This window comes from Neopelma chrysocephalum, unplaced genomic scaffold (genome assembly GCF_003984885.1).
Source record: "Neopelma chrysocephalum unplaced genomic scaffold, ASM398488v2 Primary Assembly neopelma1_72, whole genome shotgun sequence".
Taxonomy (NCBI): domain Eukaryota; kingdom Metazoa; phylum Chordata; class Aves; order Passeriformes; family Pipridae; genus Neopelma; species Neopelma chrysocephalum.
The window spans coordinates 6339050-6353652 of record NW_020897732.1 but is presented as its reverse complement, the minus strand read 5'-3'; the positions used below and the strand labels follow the sequence as shown (position 1 = coordinate 6353652).

Sequence of the window (14603 nt, the reverse complement as noted above, 5' to 3'; positions counted from 1 at the left end):
GGGTTACACAATCTAAAGTGTGTAGTGCAGTGTGTGAGTGACAGTTTAAATTACCAAACCAGGGAATTACCTGAGTTAACATTACTGTGCTTTCTACAGAAATGACCCAGGTGATTAACATTATAGGAAACTGTGGTGGTGCCTGGGGTGTCTAAAGCATGCACAAACAAGATTACTCCGTAGCTGTCTTTTAACAGCGGCAGCACAAACATCAGGCAGATCTTTCTGAACTGCTGGATTGCACTGTTTCACTATCAAGTTTATGCATTCTTTTTGCTTTATAAAAACACTGCACAAAATTAGACTGCGTATTCATGCAAATGCTGTATTTGTAGACTACGAAGGAGAGATAAAACAAATTTTAAAGACGTTTCCTGCTTTGATAGTGTATGTGTCTTCAAAATGAATATTGCAGATACTGATGTCAGAGGGAAAAGTAAATTCATGATTTCTCTGTAATTTCTGGAATTTTGGACTGCATAAAATGTAGATCATATAAGAAGCATTTTGTTGCAGAGGCAACAGCACTGTCGGTGCTTGTGTGGTCTGTACAGTGTGCTGTTGGTATGTGGAATGCAGTGGAAATCAAATGCAGCCTGTTCATATACCTGCATCTCTGGAGTATAAACACAGAGGCATAACATGGTGATTTGGTTGTGTTTATCTTAGCAAATTTAATCCATAATTGAAACTTCAGAAAGTGTAAACATATCAAAAGGTATCTTAGAAAACAAAAGTGAGCTGCTACATTCCCACTGTAGACAGTTCTACTTTTCTCTGTGGGTATGTATTGTCTCGAGCTCTCAGACCAGCTCTCAGTTTCTGGCAAGTAGGGAATATATATGTCAAATACCCATAATGTTTAGCCTGTGTTTTATGAAAGTTGATTGGTACCATAGTGCTACATCTGGTGGGAGAAGGCAACCTGAGCTTCAGGGCGAGACCTTGAGATACAGCTGTGAGCACAAATCTTCACTTGGCTTTCCACAAGGACAGCTAATGGATTCCTGAGATTTGAGCCTGTGTATTATAAGTTTTTGTGACATGTAGCTGTATTTAAAAAAAAAAATCTATCACAGCCATCTCTTGCATTTTCACTTTCAGTATGACCAAGTGGCCTAATCTCTTCCAATTAAAAAAAAGGCTTAAAAGAAATATGTGGGCCTTCTATAAAACTGTTGTCATATCCTGAAAGTAAAGCAAAAGGCATTTCTCACTAATTGCAGGAACACAATAAAAACTCAGAACAGATTTTTGGCTGCTTTTCTTCTATTTTATGTATTATTCCTTAAGGTCTGTCCCTGAATCTAGGACATTTTTATATACCTGTAGGTAACATTTAAAATTAATGGCAGGCTTTCAGTTGAGTTTAATGGAATCTGCTGCATTTTATCGGATCTCAATTTTATCAGATCTCAGTTTATCAGATCTCAAATTTATCAGATCTCCACTCATCCCTGGACGAGTTGCTCAGCAGATAATCTGCTGCTGCCAGCAGACTGCTACTTCCTTTCCCATCGTGGAGGGGCAGAGGCATCCAGCATAGAGAGAGATAATTGATCAGACCAAGATTACAGTGTTTGCCACTAAAATTAGCATCTACCTACACTTGTCACACTATTGTATTTTATATAAGGCAGCTATTTCCTATATATATTTTACTTTAGTCTTGTACAGAGATGCTTCTGTAGCAGTTTTTTCCAGTATTTTCCTTTTGATGAGTTCAGATGGCTGAAAATGCAATTCCTTATGAGTCCAGAAAAACTGGGAGTTTTTTTTAAAATACCTGTGTCCGATTTCCACCTTAATTAACCTTCCTTCCTTGGCCAGCTTTCTTTTTTGGGCCACAGCACAGCTGTGCTCATGTAGACTATTTGCTGCCTTTCAGTAGAGCACTGTTGCCTTCAAGAGGACTCAGGGAGCCGAGTTAGCTATTTACGTGCATTGTTTTGTGGCCATACAGATTAAGCTCTTTGGGGCAGGGTTTGGCTTCATGTTGTGTCTTGCACAGCACCAAGGAAAAGTTGTGAGCTGTGTGACAGCTGTAGGTGAAAAGTTCACCATCTGATCCCCTGCAAGTGCCGGCTACTTCTGTATCTGTTTTGCTCCCATGGTGATTGCAGCTTTAGAGTCTGCTTCCTCCACACCCCTTATATCAAACCAGACTTTTTTTCTTGAGTTTTAAGGTATTCCATGAAGCACGTGTATTAGATGTAGGTTTTGAATAGATAGATATAATGAACACTGGGTAGTTTGAGAAAATTATTTTGAAGATTTATGGGTGAATTAGTTATATGCTGACAGACTTTGGTGGTTCTGTAATGTCTCCTTTATATTTGGCAGGTAAGTGGTTCAGAGGTGGATTAGGGCACTCCTGTGGTCCACTTGAGTTTAGCAAAGGGAGGTGGCAAGATCCAGTTGTCAGTTGGTAGTGTCATGAGTGACAGGAGCTTCTGCAGTTTGTTGCTGTGAAGGAGAGAGGGTCTGGAAGGGCACGCACCAGGTTTCCTCCCCCATCATTCGACGTGGCTCAGGTGGGGTGTACAACCTGAGGTGGCTGTGTGGCCCCTGGGTTCTGTGAGGCGTGTGAGAACTGCTGGAGTCCCCCCCTCCAAGGGACAGACCCCTTGGACTGTCCCTGTGGTGTCTGTAGAGGTGGTCAAGGTTTTAGGATGGGTAACAAAAATAAGGTATAGGAACAGAAGAATATGATGATATTTTACTGTTGCTAAATTTGAAAATACATGACTACTGTTCATCTGCATTTCCAAATAGGTTTGAAATTGTTGTTTCACATTTCTCTGATTGGTATTTTGTGCACTAAATACGGATGAGCATGCACATACATATACAATCTACGAATCTATTGATTATCCTCTATCATTCTCATCTAGAGTTTTTCTTTCACTGTTAGACAGATACGCACATATATTAGGTATGTGCACATGTCATCTACCAGATTGTATTGGTAGTATCTTGTTTCTGAAGGTCAACACATTTACATATACATTTGATGGTATGGCAGCGAGGTTTGCTTAAGGGTAGTAATGAACAAACTACATGCTAAAGATCCTTATCATTTGCTTTCCAAGAGTGGTGTTGCAATAATTGAAAACATGCATTACTAGGCTCTTAGAATTTGATTACAAAGCCTGTAATTTTGCTAGATTTGCTAGATTCTTGTATGCTAATGTCAAGGAGGTTTGTGCTGCCAGGTTATAAATGGAGAAAATACTGACCTATAAATACTCTAATATTCAGCAGCAGTTCAGTTGCTTCTGTATCCTGCAGACAGGCAGCCTCATTTGGTGAGATTTGGAATGTAACATGCAGATTATCAGGCCAAACCTCCACAGAAAGATCCTCATTTTATATAGTAGGGATTAGCACAGTTAAATTGTATTTTGAAATGGTTGTTTCAGCTCCCTATCTGATGAGGTCTGGTTTGCTGGTTTAGGGGATTTTACTTTGTCTCTATGCCTTGTTCTCACTCATCTGAGTGTATTTGCTTTACTTCTTGTGGCTGGCTAGTAACAGCAGTATAGGAGTTGTGTTACACTTTGCAGTCTGTTGATAGGGAGGACTGGGCAAGAGCATAATAAACCAGTATTCCTTCAACTCCCTGTCTCCAAGGTACAGCTAATCAGCTTTTATTGAAAACAGCAATCGGGGATTGCTTTATCTCTCTGACTTGTTTTTTAACTTGTTGATGCCAGATGCTTCAGTGGATGCAGTGCCAGGAAAAGGCTTGTGCTTGCTGGATTAGTGGTGTCACTTCCGCCCAAAGACGTTTCAATATTGTTTTTCCCTGATCCAGTAACAAGGCTGACATCGTAGTTAGGACTCCAAATACCATGCTTTCTCTATCTACGCTGGGTTTTAACTTATTTTGTGCATCTTTCCCATATTGTAACAGTTTTTCACATTTCATTGTTAAAGGACATTAACTGTCTTTTCTGATTCAAATCCTGTGCCTTAATCACTTTTTCATTTAGCTGATGTCCTTCTGTTTGGAAAGAAACAAGACAGGAGTAAAAGTTTGGGGGAAGGGGGCATTTTTCTAACAGAAGTTCTACTCTTTGAAGTAAAAACATTCTCCTACATATGTGTGCTTTCCTATGAAAGCTGATAATATTTTATTTTAAAAATGGAAAACATAGCCCCTGTGGATCTGCAGACTGCACAGTCTGAACATTGACGAAAGTATTCTTCAAAAGCCACTGGGGATTTATTACTCACAATTTACAGCTGGAGAAAATGAGGAGATAGTTTAGTTGGTGGCAGTACTTTCACTCTGGTTGAGAACATGGATTTGAGAAATGGGCGATTCTGAGCCTTGTGCTTTTTTTCATTAGTGCACCCCCTGCCACAGTGGATATAGATTAAACCTCTTAGCTGATTTGGGTTGGTTTAAGGTTTTTTGGTTTCTATTATATATCTGTTCTGTTCAGAAACGTGACTGAGAAATCACAGAACCTGTAGTTTACATTTAAGAATTTTGTTGGACAGTGTTTGTGCAACTGGGGATGATGCAATGCAAAATACATGGTTTCTTCAGCAGGATGCACTAAGGCTTATGGCACTGGGTTCAGACTTGATTTCTGTCCTCAGACTTATAGCAACCCACTGTGTAACTGTAGGGAAATCACTTCCTTGCTCAGTGTCTGATTTGTTCTGTCAGTAAAATGTGAAGAATGCTCTGTATTTTGAGACCTGTTAAGGACTTGAAGAAATTGCAGACAACATGAATGCTGTGGCCCCATCAGGGAGGTTGTTAGTACAGAGTTAAAAATGGAAATCTGATGAAAAAACAGTAACATTAGCAAATGCTGGCAAAGATAATTTGCACTTAAACAAGCTCATTGTGTTTGCATAAATATGTGTGTATGTGCACACACACATGAAATATGTCATACTACTTGCAACATTAGTTGTATTCATGCAGTTTTAAAGCTTCAGCACTTTATATTTACACAAACTAGTGGTGTTTACTTGCACTCTGTTTGAAAGTGAATTAAATGGATTTGATTCTCTGCCTGTTTAAGACCTTGGAATTTGGAGAACTTGGAAAACTCATTTGTGGTGTTTAATATCACTTGAACAGGTTCTCGTGTCGGGTTGGTTTCTGCAGCATCAGAGAAGGATGAGATTGGGCATATGAGCATCCACTTGGTGTGGTACAGAACTCAAGTGCCTTATCTTCTTTTTGCTAGCCAGCATAAGATTCATCTATATTAGCTTGGATCATAAACTCGCACAGAATTTTTTTCTTTCTGTATTAATTATATTTCTTATTATGCAGTGGTAGATTGAACAAACCAACTAGATTTGGACCATGTTGTGGCAGACATTGTAAAATATAGTAAATATAGTAAGTGGCAACATCTGTCTCTAAGAGATTTTATCCTAAAAAAAATAACCCCCAAGATCCTGCAAACATGCTGCTTTTATGTAAATGCCTCTGATACCAAGTAGAAATTTATAAATGTCCTGTGCTGCTCTTATTATTTTATAATTTGCTACACAAATATATACTTCTACTCAATCACAAATCTACTGTATGATTATACGCATTTAGTTTCCTATAGAGCAAAACAAAAAGATTAGATTAGTGTAAACCAGTTCCAGCAAAAGAGTTAGCTCTGCAACTGTAAGAGATCTATAACTAGGAAAATATGTCCACAAAATATTTGGTTCCAAATCAATTCACTTACTGCATGTAATTGCAGCTCTCTTTGCTTCTCCATGTGCATTAAGTCATAGATATGTTCTTGGAATCTGAAGTGTAATGAACTTAAAGCAGGGAGGTCATCTTTATTTTGAGAGATAATTTTATGTTGGTTACTCCAAGTTAATATTTGGTGCTGGCCTAGAAGTAAATTATACTGATTAAAGGTCAGTATTACACAGTTGAAACTCATGTATATACACAGTTTAGGCTGCATATGTTTTCTTCTCAGCAAAGCAGTTCATCACAGTGTGATCATTGTGGTTATCTCAAGAAAAGAAGAAAAACCATTTAGTACAGTAACTCTAACTGTTGGATTTTCATATGTTATACATGCATTTCACATTTTTTATAAATATGTTGTACACCTAGGCATCACAAGGATTCATTCGTAGCTCTGCACTCATTCTATAGTGTGTATGCCGTAGGAAGTATTAGAGAAATGCAAGTTTCAGTTAATTCAAAGGATACAAATGGATGTGGCAGAGACAAGCCCAAGCAGCGTGTGTGATAATTCGGGAAGTGTTTTCTGGAAGATTACTGTGCTACTACTTGTCTAAGTGTGCACATGATAGCTGCAAGGGGAAGATGATTTGAACTAAAGGGGGAAATTGTATTAATTTTGAATGTTTAAAAACAATCAACTTGGACTGTGTATTTTTTTAAATAATTTGAAAAATTGAAACATCATTTTTTTATTTTGCTGGCACATTTTATAATTTAACCCTAACACTTAAAGACTTTTGTGCTTTGTGTGCAGGTATATGTCTAGAGTCCATGGTATGCATCCAAAAGAAACCACACGTCAACTGAGTTTAGCAGTCAAGGATGGTCTTATCGTGGAAACCCTGACAGTGGGGTGTAAAGGGTCAAAAGCTGGTATTGAACAAGAAGGATATTGGTTACCAGGAGATGAGATTGTGAGTATAAAGTCTTTGAGAAAATAAATCACAATTTCTGATATCTTAGCGTGAAACTTGTTTTAATTTATATTTAATGTTATTTATAGATTCTGTGTTGGTGCTTGTGAACGGGGAAGTAATGCACTCTTAAACTTCTATAACCTTTTCTATTCCATAGAAGCTCTTTCTTCTTGAATTCTGAGTTTTCTGCTATGAAACACTTGTGAAGTCCTTGCCAGTTATCCCTCACTTTTACATAGTCTTCTCTTCTACAGCTGTACAGGAAGACAGTAAATATTATTGGTATTACTTGAAATCCTCAGACATTCTCAAATGCCAAAGATGGTGTATTGGGAAAAAAAAAAAAAGAAGGCGGGAAGAATTTTTGATTTATCTTGCTTTAATCTAAATCTGAGGAACAAATAGGGTTTTCAAAAAGAGCAACATGAAATTGTACAGTTATATACAAACACACATGAAAAGATGTGTTTTAAAGGTATTTGTGAACACCAGGGAATTCAATTAGGAAGGATTTTCTTAGGAAATTTAGCTACAGGTATCCAGACATTGTTCCACTGGATATGTAACATAAATATTGAAATCGAGTTAAACAGGTTGAAAGTTATGTGAAGGGAAGAAAAGCATGTTTTTCAGTATTCCTGCATAGCTGAGATGGAATGCACTCACAAAGTGAGAATAGTCACATAGACTAGGAAAAAGCTTGCACAATTTCTTTGCTTTGTTCAGAAGCCTGATCTCTGTACCTACAGGACCACATTTTCCTAATTAAAAAAAAAAAAAACGAGTTCGGCAAAGCTTTAAAATACTTTAACTAGAAACTGTTGCTTTAGAATATAATTGCATTAAATACTGATAAAATGGACAGCATTGTCTCAGACGTAGCTAATAATTTAAATTTTGAGGAAACTCAGAAAAACTCTAAAACCCACTATGACCCTCATTGCATTATTGCAGTCATCAATAACATCCAGAAAGTGAAACAATGCATTATTTTTTATTTTGGGAAAGAAGCAGTGTCCATAAACATTATGGTCAAAATTATCCCAGATACCCTAATTCAAAGTATTGAAATATGTATTTAATGTACATTATGTCACTGTTAAGGTTCTCATTCTAATTTAATTAGAAACTCTCAAGGGAGCCTTTAAAGAGTATGTTATTCTCCCTGAAAATAAACGTTTCAAGATTCCAGCTTTGCTCTTCTAGGTATTTCTTACATAATTTTTATCTGTTTAGAGGTGATATTAACTGTGTAGGTTCAACAAGACATAAAGCCTGAGATCTGTAGTTATCTCAAGTATTCTGTATGTTTGTTTCCTCTATTGCTAAGAGAAATGAAAAAAAAAGAAAAAAAATAAGCAAAATGCCTCAAAATGGTCATTCGAATAATGTTCCTCCTGCTTATTAGCAACATTTGTTTAACGCAACTTGAAAGATAACCAGCCTGTAAATTCCCAGTGAATCATTAGAATTACACAATTATTTTATCTCTGAGTGAAAAGCGTTGCCTTTCACTTGACCCAAGATTCTGTTTAAGTCAAATAACTCTTTAGTTAGAAGCACTGTCTGTATTTTCAGCCTGGCTGCTACTCACTGATACATTGTGCTGTGACCATATGTCTGATGACCAACTCGGTTGTTCAGAGCACTGGTGCACTCTTGACTCAACAGTTTTATGCAAAAGTAAGGATCCGCTTCTGATCCAGGACGTGTTTCAAGAGTACCCAACCTCAAACTTCTTGATCATAATACTGAATCAAAATGCTGCAGACAGATGAAGCAAAACACATTGGCTTGATATAAAGTCATTCTCTTTGTTCTTTTATTCAGAAAGTTTTAATGAGTAGCAAAATGTCATTGTCATCACTTGACATCAGATCAAGTACTTTCCGTTCTCCGACAATTGGTGCAAAACCATGAAGTTTGGTATGTTCTCTACTTTGGACACACTGGATAGTTTTACAGATGTTTTGTCTGCACTTGATCAAGAGGCAGCTTGTAGTTCTTTGTAATTCAGCACTGCTCCAATCTGGTACTAATGACTGTTGAACCATGAGCTCAAGTTACATTTCAGTGAGGCCAAACACACAAAATTCTTTTTGGAGATTCAATTGGAGGAGATAGAAGTCTATGAATGAGAGTTATTAATGTTGGAACAGGGATTTCAGGCCCACCAAACTTCAGCCTTCACCTAATTGTCAAACTTGGTTTGACTGGTACTCCTGGAACCCGGAAAGCTCATAATGTGAAAGAGAAAGACTTAAGAACCAACCCACCATCTATTGACATCAATGCAAGAATGCTTTTAGATTTTAGCTTGTTTTCTGGCACCACAGTGGAAGTCAGGAAACACAGATGGTTCCAAGGAGATGGCAAAGGGACACGTTCTTGTCGTCCCTACCACCATTTTTTATTTGAGTATTACTTGGTATTTTTTTATGTTTTTGAGGTTTTGGATCTAAATTTTAGCAAGTAAATAAATTACTGGCCTGGGCCACAGAACTGCTGAGCACTTTATTTGTTACTAATATAGGTGCCGGACCAGAGGCTGCCACAGGGCCTGAAAGTACTGGTTTTAATGATGACTCTGGACTAACGGGTAAACAGTGGCAAAAATTGAAAGTATACAGATTATGAAAAGACAGCTCGATTTGGAAAAGATTCATTTGATAATCTGTGGTGCTTACTTAGGTGTTTCCAAACATTTGCCCTAACCAATACGCTGACATAATGATAGACCTACGCAGTGAGGACATGATCTCTGATAGGGTTACTCTTAGCTTTCAGAGGAATGTGTTAAAAATTATACTAATTTGCTCTTGTTGTTCTATCAGTCTGTTGAAGCTGTGGTAAAAAAAATTAAGCAAAATCTCATATATAGAGCTATCATACAAAAGAGTTGAGATACAAAGTCAAAACATACAAGCTAAAGCGCAAAGACAAAACAATTTGAGGGCATCAGGAGGCCCTGCCAAAAGGGACAGCTCACGACAATTAATATTCTGAAAAACTGGGGAAAGAAAAGATCAGATTTAAGACTATAAAATTGTTCTTTTTCTGTCAGATGTATGTGGGAGAAATATTTTTATATAAGTTACTAAATTTAAAATATGGAGTCAGTAGCAAAATGTACTGTATTCCAACTGATATTTAAGGGTTGGTACCTATACAAGAACTTTGCTGCAAATATTGTACCTCCAGGCCTTATGCAGGTATTAATTTTGTTTGCTCATTTACTGTGTCTCCAGATGTTTTGCACATTTTCAAAATGTGTTCTCATCTTACAGGCTTTTTTATCTTTCAGCTGATTAATGCATTTGAAACAAATAAATGCGAGAATAATTTATTTTCCATTTTTATTCAGGATTTAGTTAGGAATTTTGCATTTCACTATTTGTTGATGCCATTATTATACAACTGAACAAAATCTCTCTACAACTTCTTGCCTTGCAAGGGAAATGTCAGTCCTGAAATCTAGTAGTGGAAGTTTACTTTTTTCTTTTTAAAGGCTTTATTTCTATTTCTCACAGAACTTGTGGAATTTAGAAGTGTTATTTATTATCAGCATAAAAATTTATCTCCTTGTTCTTTGGGTTTAGAAAAAAAATTGCAAATCGGTGTTGTTAACTATGCTTTCAATGCAGTTGTTAAAACAGAAGTGAAAAGTAGTTCTCAAAGAAAATAATAATAAATCTTCTTACCCATTCATTACTATTTTGTGTTATGCCATGATTATTATGTACTTTTATCTGTGTAAAATAGTGTTCAGTCTAGTCCCAATGAAAGAAATTGAATTTAAGTACCAACGTCCTGTAGCTTTAGGGGGGAGTTAGGTACAGTTCTTAGAGTTAGTTTGTCTTACTCGTTTACATTTTTCTACAGACAGTGTGCACTGAGCTATTTTGAGCATTTAATGTGCTAATTCTTCTCCTCATGATTAAAGTCATAAAACTGCTCTGACCCAGAGAGAGGCATTATGAATGTATAATTTCAATTTTCATGTGTTCATAAAGCCAAACAATATTGTGCTCCTCTAAAATAGAGATGTGTTCATAACATGGGTTCATTGTTTGCATCTGAATGCAACATATTCCATAGCACTGCTGTGGTTTAAAGTTGGTTCATAGTAGCCAAATTCTCTAATGAGATGTGAAGAGTGAGGCTTCACACTTAGTTAAGGCACTATGAGCTATTTCTTCACTGAAGAATACATACAAGGTGATTATATTTTCAAGAAATTACTCTTTTTCAGAGTTCTGTTTTCTGATAACTTAATTGATTGCTTATAGAAAGAGCCAGCAATTCTTCTGGCTAGTTAAGTCTGACTTTGGAGGTTAGTTACAGTCATTTTCCTGTGCATTTTGTCCTCTCTGTATCTAAATTATTGCCTCTCCAATTCTTCCCTCTAAAGATTTTTTAGTTTAGTGGAGACCATACTGTTTCAAGGGGCAGTTTCCTTGCTTTCCTGTTTTCAGGAAACACTGGAAATACAATGCACTTTTTCCCAACACACTCATGTATTCTTAATGTGCTAACTCATTACTGGGGATTTTCTGGTATTTTATACTGACAAAGTACTGATGCTTGCTTAGAGTGACCCCAGATACTTTCAAGTCACAAGGCTGCCTAAATAATCCATCTCTTCACTCTGCGCATGTTCCCATCATTTTAACCTTTGTTGTAACCCACTGCCAGCACTGTGAGCCTTGAAGGTGATTTTGTTAACCCTGGTGACCTTAGGCACACACCCAGTGATTATTGTGATTTGATGTGTTGCAGGTTCAATGTTGCTAGAATCAGTCTATGAGAAAGGAGTATTTTGGCTGTTATGTTTGTGTTAATCTAAATTACTTTAGATTGAGCAAAGGCTGGACTCCTTACTTGTCATGCTTAATTGCTTTTGTAATTATATTGATTTTTCCATGCTAGGTCAGTATTAGTAGCCAAAAGCTGTTTTTTGAACTGGCTGTGTCATCTTGAGTCTCCATAAATATGAAGATAATTGCAAAAAGTTTATGAACAGTTCCTGTGAGGGTTTGAATATTTTCTGTACATAAAATACACTTTAAATTAAAAAAAAACCAACTCAGACAAAACCAGACCCCAAACCAAAACCAGCCTAAATCCTACCAGTTGCTGCTAGCAAGCTAGGGGCTTCTAAATAACTAGGCTGAGGAATGGTTTTAATGTGCATCCCATTCATTTCAGTTAGGAGCAGAAGGATAATATGAAACAGCATAGTGACAGCCAGTGCCTTCATCATGAAAGCTCTTGCAACTGGAGAGCACAAAGAGGAAGAACACGTCACAGCAAATGAAGAAAAATCTCCTTCAGTGTTTAAAAAAATTCTCCATTCTTCTTATCCATCTGTACTGCCTTTAATCTGAAATCCTGTGTGGATTCACTGATCCAAAGCCAAACATAGCCCAAACCATGATGGTTAATATTTCTCACATATTGTAACAAATTGAGAATTTTCCAGGCTGGAATGTTCCAGGTAGATTCCTAATTATTGTGAAAGTACCAGTGTTCTTTACAGTTGGTGATTTGCTGATGCAAAGAGCTAATGATTGATCCCATAAGAGAAAAAAGTTCAAACTGGCTTCCACCTCTTATTCCACACCTCAGGGAGAGTATGAGGAGGCCTTGAGGTCAGGCCACATAACACTTTGGTCACACAGGAGCACTCAAGGAAGATGAGCTTCTGAAATTCTTTGAAGCTTCTTTTCTGTCTGTCTTTCCATCCTCTACAGTCCATCATTCTGAGCTTATTTTTCCAAAAGACTGCCATGAAATCAATCCACCGTGTGCTAAATGCAATGATTTTTCTTGCACGTTGTCATCACAAATTGCAGTAGTGATTCTGCTCATTAATGAACCAAAAATTAGTAGATTTGTGAAAGTTCGGAAAAGCAAATATTTTCAAATCACCAAATCAAAGCATAGATTATTTTGTCCTTGAGAAGCAAATTAGAATTTGGAATTCCCAACTCATGGATGAGAAATTGAGTCTGCATTAAAGCCAAGGCCCTCCTCTGTCTTTGCTCTGAGGCTATTAGCATGCAGCTCATGAGAATGGCCTCGCTGCTGTTCCAGTGGTTCTCCCTGTCTCCAGATGGGTTAAGAATAATGGACAATTCTCTGCATTTCTTTTCCAGTCTTGTTCTTCTCTTCCCATCTGTTCAGGAGTATTTCTTTCCTCTCCCCTGCTCATCCTTATTTCTTATTCCCTGGAAAGGGAGTTCACACTGTTTGGAGGATCTTCATATTACTGAAGGTGACACTAATCGAGTCCATCTTATTGCATGGCTGAGAGATGCTGCTTCTTTTAAACTGGTAAAACAACAACATCAGCATCTTCACTTGTCTCTCTCAGCTTGGCCAAACTAACTTCTAAAAATTCAGTCGATGAAATGCTGTATTCTTCTTTGAGGCTTTCACTCACAGTTCTGGAGTTGAGATACTGATGATGTTGTTCACAGATTTCACAAAATACTTTTTTCTGATTAAGAGGGTGTTTTGAAGAATGTGAATTTACTTACAGATCTGAAGTAAACTAGTCAAACCCAGTCTGTATAAAGCTTCTATCACGAGACTTAAATTATGCTAATAGAATATATGACATAGATCAGTCTATCTTGATTTTGTTTTGAAAATATGCTTCTTCATTTTTCCACCTCTTTTGTGCTCATCCTGACCTAGTAGTGTTGTTTTTATTAACTTCATTGGTTCAAAATGCTCTGTATCTCTGGCAACTGATTTGAATCTTTTATTATTATGTCATGCTGGTCACTGAATGAAACGTCATTGAAGCTGATCAGCTTATTAATATTCATCCTTCATTCACAATGAATGCAGGCCTCATGCCTTTCTGTCACTGACAGCTGAAACAATACCAGCCACACCTACACCACAGGGCACATGAACAAGAGATTTGAGGAAACTGTGTAGTAGGTTCTGCTCTTGGTTCAGATAAAATGTTTCTCTATATGCTGAAACATCAACTTAGAAAAGCACTACAAAAATCCGTGGAGAAAATAAGACCAGAAAAGCAATGCAAACATATTTTAAGAAAGAAAAGGGAGGAAGACCACTTTCGTGTGCAGCTCTTCTTGAAAGGAGACTTGGAACTACAAGTAGAGATGGTTTCCTTCTGGTCTGGATTCACGTTCTTTCTAGGGGAACAAAACCTTCACACACATAATGTGGAAATAAAAGGCATTTCACCTAATAAATACTTCACTCCATCACTGATTTATCTCCATAATGAAAATAGCCTACAGACCTCCTCTTGGCTCAAGCTAAGTCAAAAATTGTGGCAGTAATAGTGGAGTGAATCCAGTTTCTAAGGAGATAAGTTGAAAGTTTCTATTAACCTTGAAGTTACTTGGAACATGAAGAAAGAAAAAAATATTTTCATTTGAAACTGTTTTCTATTTCTAATATCCTGGAGGAGAATACTTGTATTGTCTCACCTCAAATAATGTAAACTATTGCTACCCAAACATGATCTTCTTGGGAGGGAAATTAAGATTTATTCATTACTTCAGGAACACAGCTCATAGGCTGAAGAGATAAGCATTGACAGGGGTTTTAGCAGCCAATTTGGTCGCTGACATCCTACTAGACTTCTTGAAAAATCTCACTTCTTGTTTAGCACTGGGAACAAGAGACTGACTCTATACTTTGAAGCCTTTCCCCCTGTATTGTCCAGAACATAGCTACAGGGTAGGAGAGGGAATAAAAACCTACCTGTCTTGGCAGGAATCCAGAGAAGACTTCAGTGGTTTCTGCAGGAAACAGAAGACTTCTAAGACAAACTGGCAATAAATTAATTAGACAAACTAAATAGACTTGCAGATTAAATTCAATGAAAGAAAGCCAAAAGAGTTCTGAGAGGCTGTGGAATTCACTGCAGAACCTGAATCTTCCTGCATCAGTGCACCACAAGA

General features: G+C 37.2%; 1 protein-coding gene across 4 annotated transcripts in view; it reads left to right on the top strand.

Moving 5' to 3' along the window:
• Window positions 1-14603, top strand: part of ZMYND11 (zinc finger MYND-type containing 11) — a 106071-nt gene that overhangs the window by 55281 nt on the left and 36187 nt on the right. For all 4 annotated transcript variants that reach the window (XM_027686787.1, XM_027686790.1, XM_027686789.1 and 1 more), the window contains exon 3: window positions 6489-6648. In XM_027686787.1, the coding sequence (XP_027542588.1) occupies window positions 6489-6648 (160 nt within the window). The remainder of the gene's footprint in view (window positions 1-6488; window positions 6649-14603) is intronic.